This window comes from Leiobunum rupestre, chromosome 6, assembly GCF_980474605.1.
Source record: "Leiobunum rupestre chromosome 6, qqLeiRupe1.1.hap1, whole genome shotgun sequence".
Taxonomy (NCBI): Eukaryota; Metazoa; Arthropoda; class Arachnida; order Opiliones; family Sclerosomatidae; genus Leiobunum; species Leiobunum rupestre.
In genome coordinates this window covers 12,857,572-12,883,612 of record NC_143389.1, presented here as the reverse complement: position 1 = coordinate 12,883,612, position 26,041 = coordinate 12,857,572, and the positions used below count along the sequence as shown (strand labels likewise).

General features: G+C 37.3%; 1 protein-coding gene across 1 annotated transcript in view; it reads left to right on the top strand.

Moving 5' to 3' along the window:
• The first annotated feature begins 4,559 nt into the window (after positions 1 to 4,559).
• The window catches only part of LOC149939303 (arylsulfatase B-like), a 32,099-nt gene continuing 10,617 nt past the window's right edge, over positions 4,560 to 26,041 (top strand). The window contains exons 1-6 of the mRNA XM_090177707.1: positions 4,560 to 4,942; positions 15,297 to 15,569; positions 18,039 to 18,220; positions 20,169 to 20,292; positions 23,496 to 23,622; positions 25,220 to 25,516. Of these exons, the coding sequence (XP_090033833.1) occupies positions 4,799 to 4,942; positions 15,297 to 15,569; positions 18,039 to 18,220; positions 20,169 to 20,292; positions 23,496 to 23,622; positions 25,220 to 25,516 (1,147 nt within the window). The 5' untranslated portion in view covers positions 4,560 to 4,798. The remainder of the gene's footprint in view (positions 4,943 to 15,296; positions 15,570 to 18,038; positions 18,221 to 20,168; positions 20,293 to 23,495; positions 23,623 to 25,219; positions 25,517 to 26,041) is intronic.

Sequence of the window (26,041 nt, the reverse complement as noted above, 5' to 3'; positions counted from 1 at the left end):
CGAGGCATCCTTACGCCGATTGTACTATATATTTTGTCTTTCTTAGCCTGCAACTCACTATATAAAGAAAAATATCTAATGATATATTTTCTCTAATTTTACTTTCAGACTGCGGTACACTATGGGTTTAAATCATTTGGAGGTATTTCGAAAATTGTGACGGAAGATTTAGAGGTGATCTTTGCGGAATTTGGAAGAATTGGGTATCGGCAGAGGCCTAGTTAGTTTGGGAAAATTGTGATATGTTCATGAATAGTCTGGAAACTCAGATATTAATAAACATTTCTGGAATCATGCTCAAAAAATACAAAACAATGAGGATACGTTAAATGCTGCAATTTCGTACCTTGCTGGATTCGCCCCACCTGTAAGTCGTAAATTATTAAATTCTATTAATTTAAAGAAAAATCTCTTAAAGCGTAAATATTTTCAGATATATTTGGGATTGAATTATTTTCAAAAGAAATCGTGCATCACTGAATTTATCAGAGAAGTTTAAATTATTTTTGGAAAGTGACGGAACACATTTCGATATTCAGCGACCAAATTGATATAAAAACACGGGTCAAGACTCCCGTCCCTGATGCTAAAGCTGAAGCTATTTTTAACTATACTGTCGGTTCCGTATTAGGGAAGAAAAAGAACAATTCGGAAGCAGCTGCGATACTTCAGACACTAGCTTTAATTGGTATAAGTTCCTCGGATAAATAACCTCACAATAAGCAATACTATTCCAAATGTAGTCAATTGGATAATGAAACAAAGCCGCGGAGGCCTAACATTTGTGAAAATTAAACCATTTGAATTGCTTAAGAAAATTGACAAAGAAGTAGAAATATTTTATAGTAAGGATAAGACTTTCCAAACAGAGTGAGAATTTTCCGCGTAAGTTTACCTGCACCCAAAAATTTAAAAAAATCATTTTTAATTCTAAGGGATGATAATGCTTTAATCTCTAGATATTTTTACGTTGAGCCTTGGATCGTCAAGTGATGAATAAGCGTTGAGATTAGGGTTTCACTTACAAATCCCTTCTGTGAGATTTCTGGTGATCATAAGATCAAAAAACTTTAACCTAATGAACGTGACCGTTTCTGCGCATTAATTTCCAAATTCTTCTTCTAGCGCATTAGCTACAGTTTTACTGAATATCTGAGACGCAAGGCGAACACGCATTCTTAAAAATGAATTTTGAGAAATATGGTCGCTTGTTATTTTTGGCATTAATTTTATAGATCTGTTTGAAAATTTGGAATCTCTTTCAAAAAGGGTCACTAGACAGTGACGGCGATCCCGTGGGGGCTCTGGGGCTCGAGCCCCCACAGGGAAATCCAAACGAGGGCATAGCCCCCACAGAAATTAAATAGAGGAAAAATAGCAACCAGGGTAAAATAATATTATCACTGCCTTTATTTGGGTCCGAATTCAGTCTTTTGACAGAAGTTATTTTGGGATTGCAGATGCGAGTAGCATTAGGATGATATAACCGTAAAATTGATTTCAATAGATTCGTCCAAACAGAAAATCGCCCCGTCGTGTACCCTATTTTACCTAAAATATATTTTTCTAAAGAAATCGACTTAACTTTTGTTAACAATGTAATCCATGCCGGATGAGATATTATAAAGAACACTTTTAAAAATATATAGAAATTTAGAGCTGTACATTTACTTGCTTCAGTTTTAAGTATATGCATTTTTGGATGAAAAAATAATGGCCCGGGCCCCCACGGAAATATTTTCCGATCGCCGCCGCTGTCACTAGATGAGTCCATAGTTTGTGACTGCCTTTCTTCCACAAATAACGAGTCTTGAAGTGATAGTTCCATAAAAATTTGTTGAGGTTAACGGTAATAGTAAGTATAGGGAGCTGTTGGCTCACGGGGCATGAAGGGCTTGCCTCCACCCTCCTACGCATTGTAACCCGGCCACATGAATGGCTTTAAAAGTCGCTCGATGACTTAGGCCTAAGGGTGTGCCAAGGGTATTAGCTTAGCTGATAATTATTATTATTATTATTATTCGACATGTAGCGGTAAGGGAAATATCCTTAAGTATATTTAATATTTCCGGTGATATTTCTAATCATGATTTGTAGTACATGAGTAGCAACGCGAGCTTCACTCTTGACAATCCTCATTTCTTCAATCGTTCCCGATATCATTTAGGTTAATACAACCAACCAATTCTCCAGTATTGGCATTGTAAACAATGTCCTCCTTTACCATCATTTAATCGTACACGAGGCTTAAGTATTTCGGGTGATCTTCTTTACATGATGTCTCAATCATTTCTCTTAATTCCTTGAAGACTTCCAGGTTAACTCCTGGAGCAGCACCAATATGGGAAGCGTAGTTATAATGTGCGCTTTGATGGCAACTGAAACGCACCTGAAGTCTGTAAAATGCCATATGCTGCCGTTGACTTTTGTTTTACATACAAGCCCCACTGGATTATTTTCGGATGCCATCTATGGCTGCATTTATTCTTATTAGTCTTTTGGAAAAGTGTCAACTTCTTTTTTTAAAATGCTTTTCCGATATTGATTTCGTCATTCAAATCTTGACTGGTTTTCTTTAATTCGGTCAAAAATTTCCTTCGTAAACGCTTCAGTTTCTTAAATAGGTTTTCATTTTTCCTATTGACGCATTTCAATTTTGTTTGAAGTTCAGTTTGACTTGATGCATTTAAAACATTTGGCACATGGTTAATAATTTCACTATCTTGAAGCTCACTTGGTTCGGAGAAGTAGACTGAATTATCTTCATGAATGGAACTATTGTTGCGAATGTAGTCGTCGTTACTTGCACTATCTTCTTCGATCTCGATTTCTTCCAAAAATGAAACTGAACTTTCTTCAAGCCTCACAATCATATTTAAAAATTAGTATTAGAAAAAAGATATGTAGAAAGTCCGACTAACGAACTGTTACGTACCACTTTGGTAAATGTTATTGGGTCTTGATATTCTTCGTAGGTACTTTTCCTCCCACAAAGTGCAAGGAACAAATATAAAGCGTGCGTTTTTCTAACCTACTAAATAAATCGGTATCGATTCTACCACAGGCAGCAATCCACTTTTTACACTAAATCTTTCTTACACAAAATTCCCGGAACGCGCCATTTTGTAAAGACTGGAATTTGGTCTTCAGACTGTCGAAACAAGATGCTCACGCAACAGGGGCCAAACCACCGGAGGCCTATCATCATAGTGCCTTACACCAGCGTCCCCAAGCCCGGACAGGTGACAAATCCAGCATGGGCAGTAGTACCCTACTGTTGATGGTCGCACCTTTGACGCAAGACATTCAACCCAGCAGAAGGTGCAGCAATGGGTGAACCGATTCCCACTTCGCACACAGCAGTGGGATTAAGAGTGGATGCTGTAGCAACTCCAGCCGACACCCTACCTGCGTAGGTAAAGAGTCATACCGTTTGGAGAGAGCTCCTAAAGGGGAACGACGGGCACACAGCAGCCCAAGTAACCCGGCACAGCGGGCACCAAAAGGTCGGGAAACAGGACCACCGTGCCCTCATACGGAGGTCCGCAGCCCCACAGCAGGCTATCCAATCTGCCGAGGCGGCCAGTTTGCACGGACGCTCTCCGTTAGCCTGAGCCGAAGCTCAATTTTCAGTCCAAACCTGACCGAAGTTGGAGGTATAGATAGGACCATTTGATCAGAGCTAACATCTCCCGCTGCGCCACCACCCTTATAGGTTACAAGAGCCGGACCCCGACTCACCGGTAAAGCCACCAGTTATTGCACACCCTAACCCATTTAGGGCCTAATACAGGTAGGCAACTCACCTTGTTTATAAAGAATCCTGAGATATACTACTTCTGCGTTGATTAATTACGCAGGTAGTGGTTCAACCGAGGCTTACTGCCAAATTCTATTTAGTAAAATGTAATAAACGTCTTTTCGTTGGGACGAAATAAGTGATAAATATAAAAATTGACAGAACTTTTTTATAGTTACCAACTTAAATTGTGGTAGATTAATTTTTTTCATTACGATAATTTTTCGTTTAATCCGAGGTTTGATGGCAGAAATCGCGTTGGATTCTCGTCGTTTTATAATATTAAAATATTTGGCACTTCAGCAACGATACTTTTCGTTGACGGATTTTCTATGGAGCCGCCATTTGGTTTAATTATGTTAAACCGCAACTTGTTGAACGCTGAATTGACAGCAAACGGTAATGTCAAAACACACTTTTGGATTTTTCCACAGCTTGTCAGTCAACTATACCTTTGCGCCCTTTAAAATATTTACCGAGTGCTAGTCTCACAATCGACTACATAGCCTACTAGTTGGAATAGTACTAGCAACGCAATATTTAGTCTATGGCCTGGTGCTATTTTCTCTCTTCGATTTATTCGCCCGTAGACATACGTTCTAAAACGCCTCACTCGGCGGCGCTGAAGTGGAGAAAATATTGATGACGTATTTTTAACCCCCTCTCGCACTCCCTCTTTTTACTTTACGACAAGCCCACAATTAACGTTAAACAGTACTGACACACTTTTGCGTCTTGTATCGCTTTCGGTTATAATTTCGAATAGCTCCTGTTAATCATCGGCGAAGAGTACACGGCACTCGTAACTTCTCACCGCAATCAAAACATACGCACGAAACAATCGTACGATGAAAATTATTTAATGGTGCCATTTCATTGTTTCTTCTTATTCTAATTTATATTTTGAAATATTTGTTTCGTCATATTTTTAAGATTTATTGTATAAAATACGGTTCGTTTCCGCAACAGAATTGTTACTCGCGTTCTCGTTTGTGAAACATGTTTTATTGCAAAGTACGGGTAATTTACGGTGTGCTGCTGGTTATCCTAGGGACCTACTCGCGCCTCGCTCACTTCACACCCGTTTCGAAAGTGGACCACGTTGAACCCCCACACATCATATTCATTTTAATTGATGACTGGGTAAGTTAAGTCATTCTTCGAACTTGTAATTTAATCTAGTTTAGATCTAATTGTTTTACTTAAAATATTTGCAAAACCAAACCGAAATTTCATTTATTCAATTACCCTTAACGTCCAATGAATGGCCAGTTTATATGAAACAGTGGCGTGGACAAAGGGACTCGCGGGAGGATTTCCATGTCCAAACTTTCTCCTTGGGTGAAGCTTGGTCTATATAAATTTTTCACCCATTCTCTACCCCCACATAGTTTGACACCCCCCTGATGAATTTCTGACTACGTGACTGAGCTGTCACGTCACCATAAATCTATAATATTACTCCATACGTTTGTCTCTTTGATAAATATTTTACTGGGGGGTCATTCCATGTGAAATCAAGAGGTTGGGAGGCACTACCTCACCGATTTTTACCTGAATTGTTTGTGTGAATGTAGGCTTGAAATAATGACAATTTCCAAAATTTAAGCCCTCTAGCTGTAAAATTGGGCGTTTTATGATTTATTGAAATTTACACACAACGAAGGCTTCGCGGCCCCAAAAATTCAAATATTTGACCATAACTCGCAGTGAAATTACCCAATACTAACAGGGCCGGATTACCCAATAGGCCGACTAGGCCTGGGCCTAGGGCACCAATCCTACAAGGGGCACCATTAGGTTTCGAAAAAAATGTTTTCCGGAGTAATTTTAGTAAATGCGTCCACATTTTTCGATACCATGTAAAGCAATCATTTATTAACGTCACTAAAATATATTTTCCATCCATTTGTCAATTATAAATTGTGGGAGCGCCACTGAAGGAGCACCAAAATTAGCTAGGGCCTAGGGCCCCCCAAGGTCTTAATCCGGCCCTGAATACTAATAACAATTAGTCACCTTATCGCAAATTCGACAAGAAATCCGAATCTGGCAATGAAATTTAAATCGGACTATTATTGTAGAAGATATTAATTTTTTTATATGTTAGTTCTCCTGACTTAAGTAACTTATATTTAAAATATCAACAATGAAAAACTTTTATTTTAAGTATAACACTTAGTTTATTTTATTTTGAAAAAAACATATTTTTAATTTGTAATGTTCCATATAGAGGTCGATTTTCAATAAAGTGCAATTTAAATGTTTTGTATTTATCATAAATTAATTTGAATATCTATCTCTTATTTATTTCAATTATAATTTTAAAATTAAAAACCATTCAGTGTGTCTTAATTTGGCTCTGAAATTTGTTTTGAATCATTATTGTAGAAGACATTTGGGGGTCCTCTAGACCCCGCAAAATCGGGAATGACGTCACCTTCGATTATTTTCAATTTTTAATATGTTAGTTATTTTGGCCAAAGTAGCTTATATTTAAAATATCAACAATGATAAACGATTTATACCATGAAAAAGTTTAATTTTTGGATTTAATTTTTTTTAATTTAAATTGCAATTTCATCATTAAACTCCATTGAGCATAATTTAATAGTATGATTAGTTCATTTGCTTTTCACTAGATGTAGTGAAGAAATCGACATATGATTTAAATCCTTTGGTACAAAGGAGTGGTGACTCGTTGTGCCTTGGACTGTTCTAGCTCCTTTCAACCGTTCTTCGAGAAGTTGAGCATAGCCGAAATTTATCTTCACTACATCTAGTGAAAAGCAAATGAACTAATCATACTCTTAAATTATGCTCAATGGAGTTTAATGATAAAATTGCAATTTAAATAAAAAAATTAAATCCAAAAACCAAAATTAAATTTTTCATGGTATAAATCGTTTCTCATTGTTGATATTTTAAATATAAGCTACTTTGGCCAAAATAACTAACATTAAATTGCACTTTATTGAAAAAGCGACCTCTATATGGAACATTACAAATTAAAATTATTTTTTTTCAAAATAAAATAAACTAAGTGTTATACTTAAAATAAAAGTTTCTCATTGTTGATATTTTAAATATAAGTTACTTAAGTCAGGAGAACTAACATATAAAAAAATTAAACAAATCTAAGGTGACGTCATTTTCGATTTTCTGGGGTCAAATGAACCCCCTAGTACCTTAGTATCTTCTACAATAATAGTCCGATTTACATTTCATTGCCAGATTTGGATTTCTTGTCGAATTTGCGATAACGTGACTAATTGTTATTAGTATTGGGTAATTTCACTGCGAGTTATGGTCAAATATTTGAATTTTTGGGGCCGTGAAGCCTTCGTTGTGTGTAAATTTCAATAAATTTTAAAACGCCCAATTTTACAGCTAGAGGGCTTAAATTTTGGGAATTGTCATTATTTCAAGCCTCCCAACCTCTCGATTTCACATGAAATGACCCCGGGAGCTTTTACTAGAAGAAAATTGCCCCCTGGCGAGGCGCTGTCGAAGGCTATGCAAGTCACGAGACCAATAATATATTAATACTTAGGGATAATGACTATGGACAGAAAAGTATAAATAAATAATTCTTACTCATATTTATAGTATTTGACTTAGCCCTAATGTCATCCTTCGTTCGAACTAGGTTCCAGTATTTTTTACGTGATAAACCGTACCTGGTTTACGAGTGAAAATTATCTACATTTCCATTTATTTTCATGGCTACGCTAGTACACGTATTGTATACGAGGCTGCGCTGAAGAGATATCACGACAGCTGTTATATAGTTTCCGCATGGAATAACAGGAGAGTAGATAGTACTCAAAACTTTACCGATTTTTTCCCAGATGGCCGCCAATTCGACGTCCCCCACACAGCAACAGGAAAGGCTGAAAACCAGTTTTTATTTTGATCTGGAATTTGCCCTTGAAGATGACCTTTGACCTACGTCTTTGACCCCAGACCCTAACCACTAACCCTCGGTCTATCAGCCCGACAAGTTTGGGCACGATCGGGCGAGATCGGGCCGCGATATAGGCGCTAATGTCTTACCCCTACCGATAAAAAATAATACTTACGATCATTTACTTTTGGTAACACTGTTTTTTCTTTTTTTTTTCTTTTTTACAATTATTTTAATAGTTAATAGTTTGCAAAAACCTTTAAGTTTAAACAATTCTAAACTTGTTAAATAAAAATAAAAAACAATTAGATATTATAATGTTTCATAATTATTATAATTTATACCAACAATAAATTATTTTAAAAATAATAATAAAACAATTATAATAAATATTGTACATCAAATAAAGCTAAAAATATAATAAATTAACCAAATAACTTAACAATCAATAAAGAATTAAAGATATTAAACGCTACAAAAGTAAAAAAATTACAATATTAGAAACATTATAAGTGTGTAATTAAAAATAATTATATTTACGTCAATCCTTAAAAGATAATTTTCCGCTTTACTACAAAACGATCTATCGGGTTTGAAATTTGGGCTAGAATTTATAATTAATCTGTTTAAATAAATATTTTTTTAAATATTTACCACAACAATTCTTTGATTTTCTCTTACTGTTGCATATTTTCGCGAATAAAATCCCAGTTTTTGTTTTGAATCGCCTCTAAAGAATACATTTCAAGAACTTCTGAATTGATTAAAACGGAACGAACTTTATTTTGGACAGAGCCAACATGTTGAATTTGTTCGAGTAATTGAAGATCGCGCTGGAACTTTTCTAAATTGTTTCTTTGTTTCCACCACAAAATTTGGTTCTCATCACGAAAAAGTCTCATGTCAAACAATAATCCATCGTGCACAATTCCAGGATGACCACATTGAAAACTTTAGAGTGTACACAAAAAGAGCAAAATGGCTCTGTTTGCTCAATTCTTGAAGAATAGGGGGCAATAAACAATGATGGGTCTTATTCATAGGGTTGTCTAAAAAAGGGACATTTAAATACAATTAAACCATACGGCTCGATTAAAAGTTTAGATTCGAGAAAGACATTATATAGACAATACTGCTCTAATCTTATACAAATATTTTGATTTTTAAAAAGATTGAAATTTCTTACTACTCAGAGCGAAAGATATTTTAACGAACGTACTAAAGGGTTTAGAGGCTCCCGATAGAAGTCACCAGTCAGCATGATTTCAAATTTTGCTAATGTGAAACTATACATCGAGTTTTTATAGTCCATACTTCAAACTTTTGACCTACTTTTTAAATTTAACAATATTCCCTTCAGGGATAATTATTAATTTCGTTACACCATTAAGGTCAGAGTGTTTATTTCAATCCTTAAGGAAGCAAGTTTTAAATTTAATTGATAAAAGATACAAATATAATACAAAGCGTACTCATCCGATTTATTTATTAATTTAATTAATACAGTTACCGGAGCTATTTCCGATTAAATCCATTGCCGATAATAATGTGTAAAAGGATCTAGTATACAGGGTGTCTGCCTTTGATCGGCCCAGGCATTTTTCTCAAAAACTATACATTCTAGAAATGTGAAATTTTCAGTATGTACTCTCTCGGTGGAGATCGTTGTTATTTGTGAATTTCAGAAAAATCGTGTATTGTTCACGGTTTTAGAATTTGTAGTTTTTGAACGCTAGGTGGTAGACGAAAAGTTTGAATTTGATCGTAAAGTACGGGGAAATAGTCTAAAATATGAAATCTTTCAACGTGGGCTCGGTTCTTATTTTCGTTTAATTTTATAATTCGCAACAATGGAGTATTCGTGTGCCCAGTATTAACAGGTTGGATTATATTCGTATAAACGTATATTCCAACGCTCTTAGCAAATTCCCGTTTCGCGGTACCGGCTACTTGGGGAGCGGCAACGGGGTAAAGGGGGAAACGGAGACGGTCCATTCTCAGAGAAGGGAGAGAGGGAATACGAGACGGGAAAGGCGCCGGGGCACAGCGGAGAGAACAAATACAGCAATTCCAAAATTCTTAGTAATTGTTTGGTAACTAGATGGCGTTGGGAGCCCAAAATGAATTAAAATGACAAGATAATGAATTAGAGTAATTTAAGTAATATTATTCGAGGAATTTAAGTAATATAAATTATTTGATGTAAAAAGCAGGGAAAATGTTCAAACTGAAAGTAAAATTAAAATGAAAAATGTTATAAAATATTTGCGGAAGAGAGATTTGAACTTACGCCCGTTAGTTTCATATGTGCGTCCTTAGCCATTGCACTGACCTCTTCGCTGCCGTCAACATTCAAAATGTATACAAAAGCATCCAAGTCTTAACGATTAATTGAGAACGAAATAGCCAGAAATAACAAAATTACAACTATATACAGGTCAAATCGCTAATTATTTTATTGTACAAACTCAATTTGCAACTAGATTTTGTATTATTTATGAATTATCTTTAAATTTGACTAGAAATTAAATACTTCGTTAAGTCTTCGCTGTTCGAAACAGTGTTCTCATATGAAACCAATTTGGTTTCACCATAAGCCTATAACCTCTAAGTTTGAAACGCGCATAGCGCCCTTTGTACCACCACTGGACGGGTGAAAAAGAAGAAATCAAGCGATAGTATCGGCACCTGGTAGAGATAAATTGAAGCTTCTTCATTCCCTCTTTCTCTCTCTACGCACCTCTCTCTTACCAAAGCAGCGAGCATCATGCATTGCGGGACGCTTTACGTTTCTCTTTTCCACCACCGGGTGGATTTAGCGCTGTACTTTAGCCAGTCATTTGCTTGAACCAACACTGCCTTTCGATTCAAACTTAGGGTTGATAGGCTTATGGTTTCACCTAAATAAATATTATTACGTTCCATATAAACATTTTTCTCCTTCTGAAAAAGGGACATACATTATACAAAAACCAGTTCTACGAACTGAAACAAGTTCGCCAAGAAGGCGATAATATTATTTTGTTGCCGGTGTTCCATTTAAACAGCATAAAATCATTAATTAGTAAGAAATCTGAAATTTGTCCGAAATTTGTCATCTTAGTGCGACACTTAAAGAGATAGTTAATAATGTAACCTACATGTTTTCGTGTTACCAGAAGTAAATGAACCGGAATGGACCTGAAAACTGGATGGTACTTTCGTAATGGAAATCTAGTTAAATCAAAAGTGATGTCCAGACCCCGCCAGACCTGTCTTACTCTTACGATAAAATTGTGGTTCCAAAAATTCGATCGGTTTATTATGTCTTAATTAAAGCACGTGGTCTGGAAATTAAGTGTAAAACCATGTGTACGTATTTTGAGAATACGTAAAAACCGGCATTTCATTATTGATGGCTTTTAAAATTAATTTTGCACGTGAAAATACCTCTACATGTTATGGTCAAAAAAGCACGCAAAGAAGGCTGTGTGCCCAAGACATGTACCTGTAGTGTCGCGCGATAAAACGTCATTTCAAAATCCGACAATTACGTGTCATATTATCTCTTGAAATGTAAGTTAAGCCTAACTACGAGTAACATCAATACGGCGTTTAATTGTTTTATCAGTAAGGCTGTACGTGGCGATAGTAAAACTTAGGCTCTGCAACCACGAAACGGACAAAATTGGAAATGAGCCTTTAAAGGGAGGATCGTGTAAGGAAAACGTCTCCAACATGGGAAATATAGCTATCTAATAACATCGGTTCATTTACTTCTGGTATTACCTATACGATATTTCGAAGTCTTTTTTTTATTTATGGGTTGAATAAGGGGTGATGTTAAACTTATGCGAAGGATTGTTTGCAAGGGCGCCGTTAGGGGTAGGCGAGATAGTTTATAGTTTACGTTTGCTTTCACTTAGGGCCGACTAATCGACTTGAGGAGGTCCCGAATCTTAAGTTAGTGTGCCCACGGAGCTCGTTCGCCGGTATCGTTAATGGAAAATTAATATTCATAATTCGCGAACCACTCCCAACATATAAAGAAAGGCGCGGGAACAGAGGGGGCCCTACCCATACGCACAGACTTTACCGCTCAGCCGGCTGTCGCAAAGTTTGTCCTTTTATTTATTTATTTGTATGTCATGTTTCCTAAAAACTCGAGAACGGTCAGCTCTAGAGCTTTAAAATTTTAACTCAATGTTCAGGGCCTGATTTCCAACTAATCAGGGGCGTAGGAACCGGGAGGGGCAGGGGGGGGGGGCAATGCCCCTCCCTAGAATTTTGCTGGGAGGGGCAACTAATGTTATTGCCCCCTCCAACCTTTGGTCAGTTGAAATCTTGAAAAGGCTCAAATTATCATTTTAAAAGCATATACAGTTTATAGAACCTCAACTGTGTTTAAATTTCAGTCTTTTCCCGCCAATTTACATAGTAGTAACAAGTACATGTACACATGCATTCGGACAAGCTACACTCCATTAAAAATTAAAAACCATTCTCCAGACCCCTTTTCGTTTATCTTTGCCCCCTCCAACTTCTAGAACGTTCCTACGCCCCTGCAACTAATCACACCTAATTCAATATACCCGAGATGGTTATTAATCTAATTTATAAGATTGATTTTAAATGCCTCCTCTCTTAGTTCCCTTATCTCTTTTTCATATTTTTCCTTATCTATTTTTTTCCGGATACTCGCAACGAAATTAAAACAGTGTTTATTCTTGTGTTACGGCTAAGAAGGGACTGACATTAAAATAAATTTAGAATTCATGTTCTTACGAAACATCATAACCAAAAAATGTACGCACAGTTTATCCAGAATAATCTCTATAAAAGTTAAGAGATTATATACAAAATTGGAGAGTGGAAAATAATTATGATGTGCGATTCGAAAATCGCTCTTGTGTACGTCACACCGTAGTCGAAGTCGACCAAAAAGAATGGTCTAAAACTAGAAAAGTTCTATTTTTCATAATTTTCTAAGAGTCTCCTTGACAATTTTCATTCTCACATTGTGAGAATTTCAGAAAATTGTCACGGAGACTCTTCGGGGAGTCGGGGTCCGGCTCTTGTAACCCATAAGGGCGGTGGCGCAATGGGAGATCAAATGGCCCTATCTCCACCTCCGACTGCGGTCAGGTTTAGGCTGGAAACTGAGCTTCGGCTCAGGCTAACGGAGAGGGTCCATGCAAACTGGCCGCCGAGGGTGGAAACGCAGGCTAATGCTATTAGCAATACCCGGAAACTATACAGGGTCTTTTTTTTTTGCTCGGAAAAGTGTTTTTTTTCAAAAACTATTTATAGTACCGATTTCAAATTTGGAAGGTCAATTCTCTATACCGGGGGACATCAGTTTGAGAAATTTGAGCGTTTTCGGTAATGTTTTTCACCAATTTTGAAAAATTATTTTTCGACCACTAGGTGCGAGATAAAAAATTTCTATTATAAAGTTGTAGGCCGTCATCGAAAACCCTTAAAAATTGTTCACTCGACGAAAAACAACTTATTTATCAGTGAAAATTCGAGCTTGAAAAATTTACAAGTTGGTGAAGCCAAATTACGATTGTTTGAAACGATAATTGAAAAGGGAACAAGTCTAATACAAACGTAGTAGAGTTTTCACACTTGAAAAAATGTACACGTTTGGTTTTTAAATGCAGATATTTTATTCACATAAATTTTTACAAAACATTTTCAATAATATCACCATTGGCTGCAACACAGGTTTGTGCGCGGACAATTAAGTTCTCAAACGCTTTCTCTACCATTTCTGGTGTGACGTCTCGGCAAGCACTGATTATTCGTCTAATGAGTTCCTCCCTAGTTTCAATGGGCGTGGCGTATACCTTTGCTTTAACGAATCCCCAGAGAAAATAATCCAGCGGTGTTAGGTCAGGTGACCTTGCTGGCCAATGCACTGGACCATTTCTCCCTCTCCACCTTTCAGGAAACTCGTTGTTGAGGTGCTCAGTTACTTGCCGGGAAAAATGCGGAGGGGCGCCATCTTGCTGAAACCACAACTGACGTCTTTCAGCCAATGGAAGGTCGTCGATTGCGTCACTCAGTTCGTTCTGTAGAAAATGTAAATACCTTTGGCCGTTGAGGTTCGTCGGCAGGAAAAAGGGACCAATCAAACGGTTTCCAACAAGTCCAACCCAAACATTGACCCGTTCAAATTGAACCTGGTGATGATATTCAAAACCCCAATGTGGGTTGATGTCAGACCAAAGATGGCTGTTTTGATGATTAAAGGGCCCATCTCTAGAAAATGACGCTTCGTCGGAGAACAAAACATGGCGCAAAAATTGTCTATCTTCTTGGACAGCATTTAGTAACCAGTTGCTAAATTCATAACGTCTTTGATGGTCTCCGTCAATTAGTCCTTGGTGGAGCGTAGCTCTGTATGGGTGATAGCGATTCTTAAGAAGAATTTTCCACACACGATTTGCAGAACAACCCAAATCAGCAGCGGCGTTAGCGCAACTGTGACGAGGATATGCCACAAAGTACGCGAGTACATTGTTCTCGAAGTCTAAATCCGGTTGACCCAATCCGCGAAACCTAGGTTGCAAGTGACCAAATTGATTGAAATCGTGAATTGCTCGTCTTACTGTATTTACAGATGGTGCTCCATTTGGATGTCTTTCTGCGAAGATTTCAGTCACTCTTCTAAGGTGTTGCGCTGCTTCTCCATAGTAAATGGCAACTATCTCGGTACGCTCAGCTACTGAATAACGAGGCATAGTTCGAAATATTATCAAACACTGATAATAATCTCCCAAAGTTTTCCTTTAAATACCCAATGCATGTTTAGGATTGACCTATAGCCTCGTGTTTTTTAAATCCGGTCGTTTTTTTAACCAAAGTTTCAACTGGATTAGGTAATTCGGTTTCAATTATCGTTTCAAACAATCGTAATTTGGCTTCACCAACTTGTAAATTTTTCAAGCTCGAATTTTCACTGATAAATAAATTGTTTTTCGTCGAGTGAACAATTTTTAAGGGTTTTCGATGACGGCCTACAACTTTATAATAGAAATTTTTTATCTCGCACCTAGTGGTCGAAAAATAATTTTTCAAAATTGGTGAAAAACATTACCGAAAACGCTCAAATTTCTCAAACTGATGTCCCCCGGTATAGAGAATTGACCTTCCAAATTTGAAATCGGTACTATAAATAGTTTTTGAAAAAAAAAACACTTTTCCGAGCAAAAAAAAAGACCCTGTATATGTATACACTTGGATGGATAACAAAGACTACGGTTTAAGAAACGGTCATGGCTTAGATGAGCTGCAACTAGGCGACATGAAGCTTTGTCTCGAATAGAAGCTCTCGGACCTCCTTTGCTTTTGACAAATTCTCCAAGATCATCAGCGTGATATCTAATCGAGGCTACTTATATCTATTTTCCGAGCTACTTAGGAGCACGTTACGTCTTAATATCTGTGTTTAAGCGCCACCCTTCACCGTGCCAATGGCTCCTTAGACAGTCCAAGTTTATACATATACAGGTTCCTAGCAGTACCATATTCTTAGTTACTTAATTTATTTATTGGTAGCATGATGTGCCATAGCGCTAGACCTGAAAATATCTTCTTAAATAGGGTCATTTTGATCTCAATCTCAATGGAATGAAAGCGATCCCGACCCCGAATATGAACCGATTGACCCGAGATGGAGTGTACTTGAAGAACTATTACGTGCCTCCAATCTGCACCCCCTCCAGAGCCTCACTCATGACCGGAAGGTACGCCTCGAACACCGGACTCCAACATTCAGTTATAATGGAATCTCAACCGATAGGATTGCCTTTAAATTTCACTATTTTACCCCAATGGTTGAAGAAAAGAGGATACGCCACTAGGATGATCGGAAAAGTAGGTTTCTTTACAACTATTCACTTTAAGTTATCGGTGTTCTTCGAAGCGAATGAAACCATGAAATGCAAAATGTAAAGTATGATTGTTCTAATGCTTGGTAGAGACCGACTAATGACGAAAAATAAATGATATTTAAAAGGACACTTATTAAAACTATAATTTTGTATAAGGCTATTCGAAGTATATGCAATCTCATAATCTTTACGTGCGCTAAAAATGATTTTCTGAAAAAAGGTTTTTCTCATAAAATTGAATATTTGAAAATATTTTTCGAGTTAATTTTTTTTAAAGTGAATAAACCTATTTTCAGAGGAATCATGAATCCCAAAGGTCCACCCAACAATAGACTTCTTGGACAGTTATCCCGTACCTTTCCCGATACTAAAATTGTCGTCCGCCCAAAGTTACCCTCGGTTACCCTCCACTTGGGGTGGGGAAGTTGATGAACGGGAATTAGGGAAAACATCCGGATTGTTTTCCTGATCGGTATTCGTCTCTCTAAAAACCCTTAAAAGGTCTGTGACGTAAGATGTAACCCAAGTGACGTAATTCAAAAAGTGTCGCTAGTAGTCAAAGGTTACGTTGAGAAGACGTGTTTTGGGGAGGGTAGATACCCTGGAGAATCTTCAATTGGTTTACGCTCCCTCCTTCTTAGCTCCAGAACTATTTTTTCGAAAAATTCTTATTCCATTAATTTATGAGAAATCAATTACTTTATTCAAAATTTTTAAAAAACACCTCGAAATACTTTCAAAATCTATTTCAAAATTAAACTGGAGAAACTCTCATGGTCTAAACAATTTCATTTTATTAATTGGAGGCATTTCGAGCCGAAGCCCATTATTTTAAGACTACTAATTTTAAATTATGTCGCGTGAAATAAAACAAAATGCAATTAATAGTTGTAAAAATATAATATATAATAAATGGAAAACAAAAAGGAAAACATTAAATAGACCCCAATTAGTTACTTCCGAACAGCCTATGTCGAAATTTAAATTAATTAAAATTAAAATAATGGATCTATAAACGGCCTCGGCTCGAAACGTCTCCAATAAATAAAATAAAAAATTTTATACAATGATACATTCCCCGGTTTTAATTTTTATGTTTTTGTATTTATAATACAGGGTGTCCACTAAAATATGGACCAGGGCGAATACCTCCAACACAGTTTTAGGTACGAATTTGAAATTTTTAGGTCATACAAAACCTATCTCGAGAACCGTGTTAGAAAGTTAGTTCCAATTTGAAAAGTGTTACCCGTCACGTTTTAGGTCTTAATAGCGTAAACCCAATCGGTTTCGACCAATAGGAAGTCGAGAAACATTTACCAAAATCACAAAGGTCGTAAAAGGAAAAATTGCAAGAAAGCGCTAATAACTTCAAAACAAATCGTGTTACATTCTCGAAATTTGCTAGACAATCTCATCATGGTGGGATATTTTAATATTTGGATAATTGTATGACCTTGAACCATGTCTTGAAGGTCATACTAAAATTATCTTGAGAACCATTAGGTTTAGAGCAGAAATGCCAAATAGAAAGTTAATGGTAATGTGACGAAGAAAAACTTTCTTCTTGGAATTTTTGCTCTAAACCTAATGGTTCTCTAGATAATTTTAGTATGACCTTGAAGAAATGGTTCACGGTCATCGAAATTTTCAAAGAAGGTTTCCCCCTACACACTCTATGCGACCTAAAATTTTCCAATTCGTACCTAAAATAGTTTTGGAGATATTCGGCCTGGTCCATATTATAGTGGACACCCTGTATACCATGGAAGGTAAGTAGGTTTAATATGTACTTTAAATATCTGTCTTTAACGTCATAAAAAATGTAAAAAGATGAAAACCATACCATTACTTCAAAATGTTGAGTATTTCGGTTCGTATGTCACAAAATCATAAGTATAGATATAACATCTCCATAGAAAAAATTTTAGACCTGGTTTCACACGGGATATCCAATTAGTGAACTCGTAAAGGAAAAACTCTGATACTCTTTGTACTATTGAAAAGGTTACCATGAAAAACAAAATCTCTTGAAAGCTATAGATTTTTTATTCCAGAAACACTTGGGAAATACTGCGCGCTTTTAAAAATCCGCTTCTCTCACTTCCGTTTCTCATTGACGTCATATCCCATGAACAAGGTTTCATACTTTTTATATTATGCCATACTTATGAGTGATTATGTGACAGATGGCTGTGGTATGGCCGCAGTAGTTCCGAACTTCAAACAAGTCGTTGAAATGTCTACGGCAAAAACGAAAATCCTTACGCCCCCTCCCGCAGGGATTTGGCAATGAATTCCAACCAGCGGCCCACTTACGCAAAATTTGATCACGGTCCCGTGCGTATTTGCCCACCTGCCCACGTGTCCAACCCGTCTCTGATCGTGACGGATTAGAGTTGGGTGGCCCCGTTTTATAATTTTTGCATTTCTTCTCGTTTACCGTTTGTAGTGGCACTTGGGATACTACAAAAGAGCGTTCACTCCGGTGTATCGTGGCTTCGATTCTCATTACGGCTTCTGGAACGGAAACAGCGATTACTTCACACACAACGCTGTATTGTCCACTCTGAAAAACAAGGTTGACAACTTAGAACCGGACTACCCAAGAGATCTGACCAAGAACGACAGCTTGTATAAAAACTTATTAAAAATTTCTTTCCGTGAACTTAAATCTGAAGGCTGACATTGCACGTTGCATGACGCCGATACTGACTTTGCTATAGCTTAGAACAGTATATTGAATCTTTTGATTGGAAATAAAAAAAATGAACCGTTTAAAGCAAGCGAGTGATTTAGCGATGAGACTACTAGTTGTAGAGATATTCCTAAATTGGATCTGACAACGTTAATTTTGGGTAATTTGAATTAATAAATAATGAAATTAAAAGTTGGGGCAAGACAAAAATTAGGACGAAAGGTCAGCCTGAAACAGAGCCAGAGATGACTTCTACGTCAGCCCGTAAAGCTTTCCGTATAAGCGGAACCGCTACACTATTCATACCATGAAATTTTATATTCGCTCTTGTAAAAACATGTTAACGATTTTCAAATATTTCAATCTCATCAAATGTTTTTGTATTTATTGAAGTCAACATGGGGTTCTTCAAAAATTAGGTAACGGAAAAAATTTAAATTTGAACACCCCTCGTAACGATAGCATTAGGTAAGAGCCTCACCCCCGAAATCACGTCACAAATTCTCAGCTCCCAGAATTACAATATAGCACTATGAACCTTAAAAATATTAAATTTATGGTTTTACCCCTAGAAAACTAATCATAAATGAGAAATATAAGTATTAAATTGCTAGGGCACCATAATTATAACTTAATAATAATTTAGGTACCGGTATGAAATTATGATATGTAACATTTAGTAAAGCTTGCACGAATGCTCCTCCCAATTACTGCGTTACGTAACTTGTGAACGTCCCCTATTTTTTATTTTAATACAAGTGACCGCTTGAAAAACCAATAATGTCAAATTGGCATTATTATTATTCGGTCTTTATCTGCTGTGATCAGGTTTTTCATGCTGCAATAACCAACTCTGTGGTTACTAGGATGCACCGATATGGGTACAGCCGATATATCGGCGGTAATACCGGACGATATATCGGATGATATAAACAAAGTTATCTATCATAACAGTAGTGTATATGATCAAATCATTGTAAAAAATGGTTCAGTACGCTGTCATATCATTTTATTATAATTTTTCGTGAAAAAACGTTTGCAAGAGCATATCCGAATATGTTTCTTTTTATTTTAGGTGATACATATTTTATCTCACAAATCAAATATCGTAGTTTTTTATTTGTTTACACTCGTAACCCCTTGTGTTAAAAAAAGGTATGATCTAGCTTCTGAAGTCTGGCGTACGTGGCGCGTCCAATCAAATAAAATATTATCATTAGTTAATCGAGAAATTTCTTATTTTTAAATGTTTTTCTGAATTTTTCTTCTAATACAGGTATCGGCCAATATCGGCTTCGCTTAAGCCGATACTGGCCGATACCGATATTAGAAAAATAAGCCGTTATATCGGTGCATCCCTAGTGGTTACTGTCCAAAATAGGAAGAAAATGGCGATGGCCACATTTTAGAGATAAACATAGTCTATTGCTTTGTAAATAAATGAACCAAGTCTCATTTTTCTATTTCGTAAGCGCGAATAGAAAAAAATCAAGCGGTATTGGGATTGAAAATGTGATGAAGACATCATCATTTCTTCATCGATGAAGTAGTTCTAGGTTTAGCATCGAACCCGCAATTCCTTACAAAGTAGTTTTAAAGTCCGATAGTTACTGGTTCGAATTAAGGTGGGAGCTGTACAGATTACCCGCACAAGTCTAATGATAACTGCAACCTGCAATCAGAAGATTATCCGCAATTCTTCCACTTACCCGCAACTTAAAAAAACATTTTATTTATAAATCTCCAAGGCGTTAAAAATCCTTTAAAATAAAATGCAAGTTCGACAGGTTTTAGAAAATTGCTGTAGGTCCCACCTTTGTTACTAATGATGAAACTGTCTTATGGCGACCGGTCAGGAATGACATATTCTTTTAAATATTTCAGTGTTTTGTTTGACGGATATGACTTCCGAGACAACATGAAGATTGTGACAGGTAGAAACATGGAGTACCTGACGGATATTTACACGGAGAAAGCAGTTGAAATCATTCGGACGCACCAGCGCGGGGTACGGCAGTTATAGGGAGCCTACAGTTGTAAGGTGCCACGGGTGCGAACTATTTCGTGTCGTCACAAATATGATAAAATTATCCAAACGACGATTTTGGACCAAATAAATTTCCAATTATTAATATGGGTCTGGTCATTTAAGATGGTCGCAGTCAGTGTCGGATTAACCAATAGGCTGGGTAGGCTCACTATAGGCGCCCGGAATTGGCCAAATGTAAAGGAGCCCGAGACCTGAGCTCAGGGCTGCCTGACCCCCTCCGAATGTCTTCCAGGTGTGCCAGTGATGCCGGAATGGAGCTCGAAAACACTAATTGGGGTATTTGATAAATAAATTGCGCGACGAAACATCGAGCTCGAGCTTGAGACTTTAGTAGTTTTAAAACATAGTGAGACCAAGCTCGAGGCCACCATTTTATTTGGAAGTAAGTATAGTGAGCCTGAGCATGTCGAATTGTAATTGTTGCGAGCCCGAGACTGCCCGTTTATTTATAACTACAGTGAGTCCGAGCCCGAGACGGTTTGTATGTTTTAAATCTACTGAGCTCGAGACCTCACATCGGCCTGGAAATTTAGATGGCGAGCTCGAGCCCGAGACCCGGCCAATAATTGGTGAGACCAAGGTGAACCCGAGGCCAACCGTAAGCTCATATACGAATTCAGTGAGTTGAGCTCGAGCCCAGCTCTTCGCGTGACCTATGGCTCAAGCATATTGGCCCGGGGAGAAGTAAATCCGATACTGGATACAACCGAAGAATGCGTGAAAGGTATTCCACTGTAAGTTAAAGGGAAATTGTTACCAAAACCAAAATTTACGAGGTTTTTATATTAAAATGATTGAAAACATCAATGATTATGTCCCTGAAATTTTCTTGTTATTGGAAAAGTATTTAAAAAGTTACGCTTCCTTTGCTTCAACCTACATCAAGCGGCTCCAAGAAATCGCGGTTGAACCTACATGTACGTGCAGCGCCAAAAGAGGGAAGCCGCAAACATTTGCGAACGGGCAGCAGCGGCAGCTGATTCTCGTTTCCGGTAAAGCGAGGAAAGTTACTAGGTCAAGGAAAGAAGTAACTGACTTGTAAGAAAGAAAGACAAGGCTTAAAAGTTAAATTTATTACTAGAGTGTCGTGTTCTACTTTTATTTATGATTCCGTTGATCCTGCGAACGTAAGCTATATTGAACAAGAAGAAATACAGACAATAGCGAATTAGATAACGTAATTAGTGAAAATGTTTCGAACATATGGCAGACACTTTGTTTGGTTTCCACTGTTCTCCTCGATTTGTTGCCCAAAATTCACTTTCTCATTAACGTATCATTCCCTTTACGAAAATAATGTAAGCCGTATGTACCGTCCTTACCTTATAATAATATTTCACAACTACAGCTTGAGCAACCAAGAACTTGACATTTTTTATTGTATGGCATTTTAAAACCACGATAAACTACAATTACGAATATAACTCGGGTAAAAATCCAAAAATATTGTCATAGCAGACGACTGTTCCGACCAAAAACGATAAAACCGGGAAAAGTAATATTTCGCTCACGAGATGGCGCTGCAGGTAGGTTCAACCGAGCGGTTCTGAGATTCTCGAGCAGGGCCGGCGGATAATGTGGGTATGGTGGGTAGAAGTACCAACCCGGGAAATTCCGGGTGGGTATTTTACCCACCCGGAATTGATGTCATCAAAGTCGGTACTATGGGGATAGAGCCACGGCCATTGTCACAGAATAGCTAGGTTTCCACAATTTTCCAGGGACTACGTATTTTTCCTATCCCCTCCTTGATTAAGTTAATTCATTCAGTATAAAAACTGCAGAAGTAAATTTGTAAAATAGGTTATTAAATATTAGTTTTTAATTCTAATGAGACAAGCGTGAATAGTAAAATGCAGTCTTCCCAAAAGGGCAAATCACAACTTAAGCATAGACCTTTGACAAGTCTTTTCATTTCCTTCGCGTCCATCCCCTTTCTATTTCTGAAAATACGGTAAAGACTGACTTCTATCGGGAAGTGATGCGGAAGTTAAATACAAAACTATCTTTATCTCATGCTTTAAATATCGGTGCTGTTGAAAACTATGCACGCGGCACTGCCCCGATTGAAATAGATTAAAGTAAATCATCAAAATCAAAATTTAAAAATACATAAAATGACAAAAGCATAATTTTCATAAGTGTATTTAAACGTTAATGTTTGTCGTCATTAGTCTGTATCAAACATTTATATAAAATAGTTATTAGCTACCTCCCGTTGTGAAGTAGGAATTATAAGTGCATATACATACACTATAAATTTTAGAAGGTAAACGATACTAAATGTATATTACATATATGATATTGAGTTGATTATTTGGTTAGTAGTGGGCTCTAATGTAAGTGTTCAGAAAATAAATAACTGATTATCCCTAAACTGCTTATTTGACACCAAAGCCATAAAGTCTCCATTTATTTTTTAAATAATTGTAATTTAAATAATCGGTGCCTAATTTTAAGGAACGAAGTCTTCTACCACAAATTGGGGTAGTAAAAGTACCCACAGTTGTCAGTACTACCTTTCTATATAATTGAGTTTAAATATTAGTACTCAGATCCTTCAAACATATGAATTTTAATAGCTACATGAAATCACGCGTCAAAATATTTGGAAAAATTGTTGAATCAGTTCATTTCCGAAAATGCAAAGCGCAGTTTTTGCATTGCGCAATTAATACTATGTAATAATAAATTTGAATAATACTAAATTTTTGTAGTTTTTACCTCTATCAATTTCTCTTAATTAGTATTATATAGGCCTATCTTTTTATGTAGGATAACCCAATAAATCCCCCCCCCCTTCTTCTGACTACCCACCCGAGATTAACACGATCCGCCGGCCCTGTGAATCTCGAGTCTGGAAGGATAAAACCCGAACTTTGGTTGCTAATAATAAGTCAAATACTGAAAATATTTACATGACATTTTTAGTACAACCATTTTCGGACATCCTCTAATTTTAGGGTCGTGACAATTCCCCTTTAAGAAAATGGACGCTGATCGCGTAGAATTTGAAAAAGAGCACTACACTAACTGAGTTATCCTAGGCTTAAAGAAAGCGATCAGACGTTAGAACTTTATAACTGTACGCTCCCTGTAGTAGCATTTTAAATAAGTATAAAGGTGTTTATTAATTTATATTTTTGCAAATACGTTTTTAGCCTCTGTTCATGTATCTAGCGCACCACGGAGTTCATCGTTCAAACGCGCAACACGAAATGAGCGCTCCGTACAAGTACACCCAGTTCTTCGATCACATTCCCGACAGAGAAAGAAAACAATACGCAGGTAAACGGTAACCTGATTTGTTAATTGCTCTGACAGACGAAAGAACGATAGGTTCATTGTTCAGTCTGCTCGAAAATGTACTTCAGTGTGCCGTGCTCTGGTACTACCATGAACAATTTTAGAATTTACAATTTTATAGAAATCGGTTAACTTTGCCTACTACGCTCGCTCAGTGGCGTAGCTAGGGGGCGGCTCGCCCCAGGTGCCACCCGTTTGGGCGTGATAAAAACTTACACAAACTCTAGTAAGTAGCACACCATGATATCTGCCCCGGGTGTCACCCATGCTAGCTAGGCCACTGCTCTCGCTTCTATTTAATTACGTATGCTAGGATCGAGTGGTGGGCACTCGTAAAACCTTTGTAAAAGTGTTTCTGATTTTTGAAAAACATTCCGTGATATCCACTAGTTTATCAATGATTTCCTCCAATTTATCGGTGATTTCAAGTGGTTTCTTAAGCGATTTCCAGTGATTATTTTTGTGACTAGTCCGAGATTAGGACATCATAACGTATTTATTGAGTATAAACGTGAAGTTATTCATATACACCCACGAACATAAGTCAGGCTATAGCTTTCACTCCAAGCCCCACTATTCGGTAACATAAATTAAACCACGTATACGGCAAGCGCGGCTATTTCATTGGTCTGAGAATAGCCAGTGACAACTCGGTCTACCTATATCGAGTCCTCATTAGCATTTTCCCAAACTTGGTCACAGCATGGACGAATTTCTGAAGGCCGCTTTTCATTTCCCGCTTACGTTGCGGAGCAACTAGAGATGGGGTTAATTCGTGATTCTCTCAGAAGGGCGCGCTGGCGTCGACTTCAGGGGCAAATATAACGTCAAGTGACCACCGAATCTCCACGTGTATTTAAAACAAGCCCGCGTGCGATTTTATAAAGGTATATTGGCGATTTCAAAAACGGTAAGTAATTAAAAAAAACACTTGATACCTTTATTAAAAACGTAAAATAAAGTGTTTGAATATTTATCTCGAGAGCAGACAGTATTTTATTTAAAATAGTTACGAAATTCGCCAATAGAGAGCAACAGTTTTTCGCGAGTGATCACTTCTCTTGCCCCTGAAAAGTCCGTTTTTACCCCCGAACACGTGAGATAAATCTGTCTCGATAAAGAAGTCAAACTTTGGAGATAGCGTGGTAGAAGGCAGAGAAGCGGCCTTCAGGGATTGGTCCATGGCAAGGGCGTATCCAGGATTTTATTTCAGGGGGGTTTCGAGGGATAATTTCAAGGGGGAGGTGCTGACGGAAGTTTCACGGATTTTTATTAGGCACCCCCCCCCCCGTTATCAGCATTTTGGGGGGAGGTTAACGGTAATAGTTAGTGTAGGGAGCTGTTGGCTCGATCTCGTGGCATGCAGGGCTTGCCACCACCCTCCTACGCATTGTAACCCGGCCACCTGAATTAAGGGCTTCAAAAGTCGCATGATGACTTAGGCCTAAGGTGGTGCTTTGGGTATTAGCCTAGCTGATTAAAAATACGCCCTTGGTCCATGGCCACAGTAACCGCAGATAATATGTAACACTGGCGTGTATTTCAATATATAATTCGAAAAAATTTCCCATCGATGAAGGTGCTCTGACGGCAATCGACCATTCAATTGGCCAAGTGGTAGCTGCTCTGGAAGAGAAGAGGATGTTAGAAAATAGCATTATAGTGGTTAGCGGCGATAATGGAGCTCCTCAAAAAGGAAGCTTGTTATCAAACGGCGGCTCGAACTTCCCGTTGAGGGGCTACAAGATATCGGCGTTCGAAGGAGGAACCAGAGTGCCGGCATTCGTCTGGAGTCCCTTGATCGGGGAACCGAGACGCATTTACGATGGTCTCATCCATACTTCCGATTGGTTGCCGACATTCTACAGCGCAGCGGGTAATAGAAAAATTTATTTCCTCTTGCAAATCGCTTCTGTAGAAATTCTATAGAATTTTCAATTAAAATCCTATAGAAAAATTAAGCAAATTTCAATAGAAGATACACCATTGTGGATCAGTTCTCTTGCAGTGCAGTGAAAGAACCAACACATTTAGTTGTGTAATTATTTGGTATTTACCAAGGGGCAGGTCACTTCCTTGATTAACGACGCACCCCTCGAAAGATTAAATCCGATTTAATCGTGATTATTTTGATTAAATTCAATTTAATCACGATTATGTTGATTAAATCACTTTTAATCCCTAATTAGAATGTTTAAATCTGATTTAATCATTTTAAACGATTAAATCTGATTAAATTGATTAAATCCTGATAAAAATGATTAAATCCTAATTGAAACGATTAAATCGTGATTAGAACGAGCTGATTAGAATAGTTTAATATGTGATTAGAATTATTATTTCGTATTAACCACTCGATAAAATCTCGATTCGACCGATTCTATTGGTTAAATCGTGATTA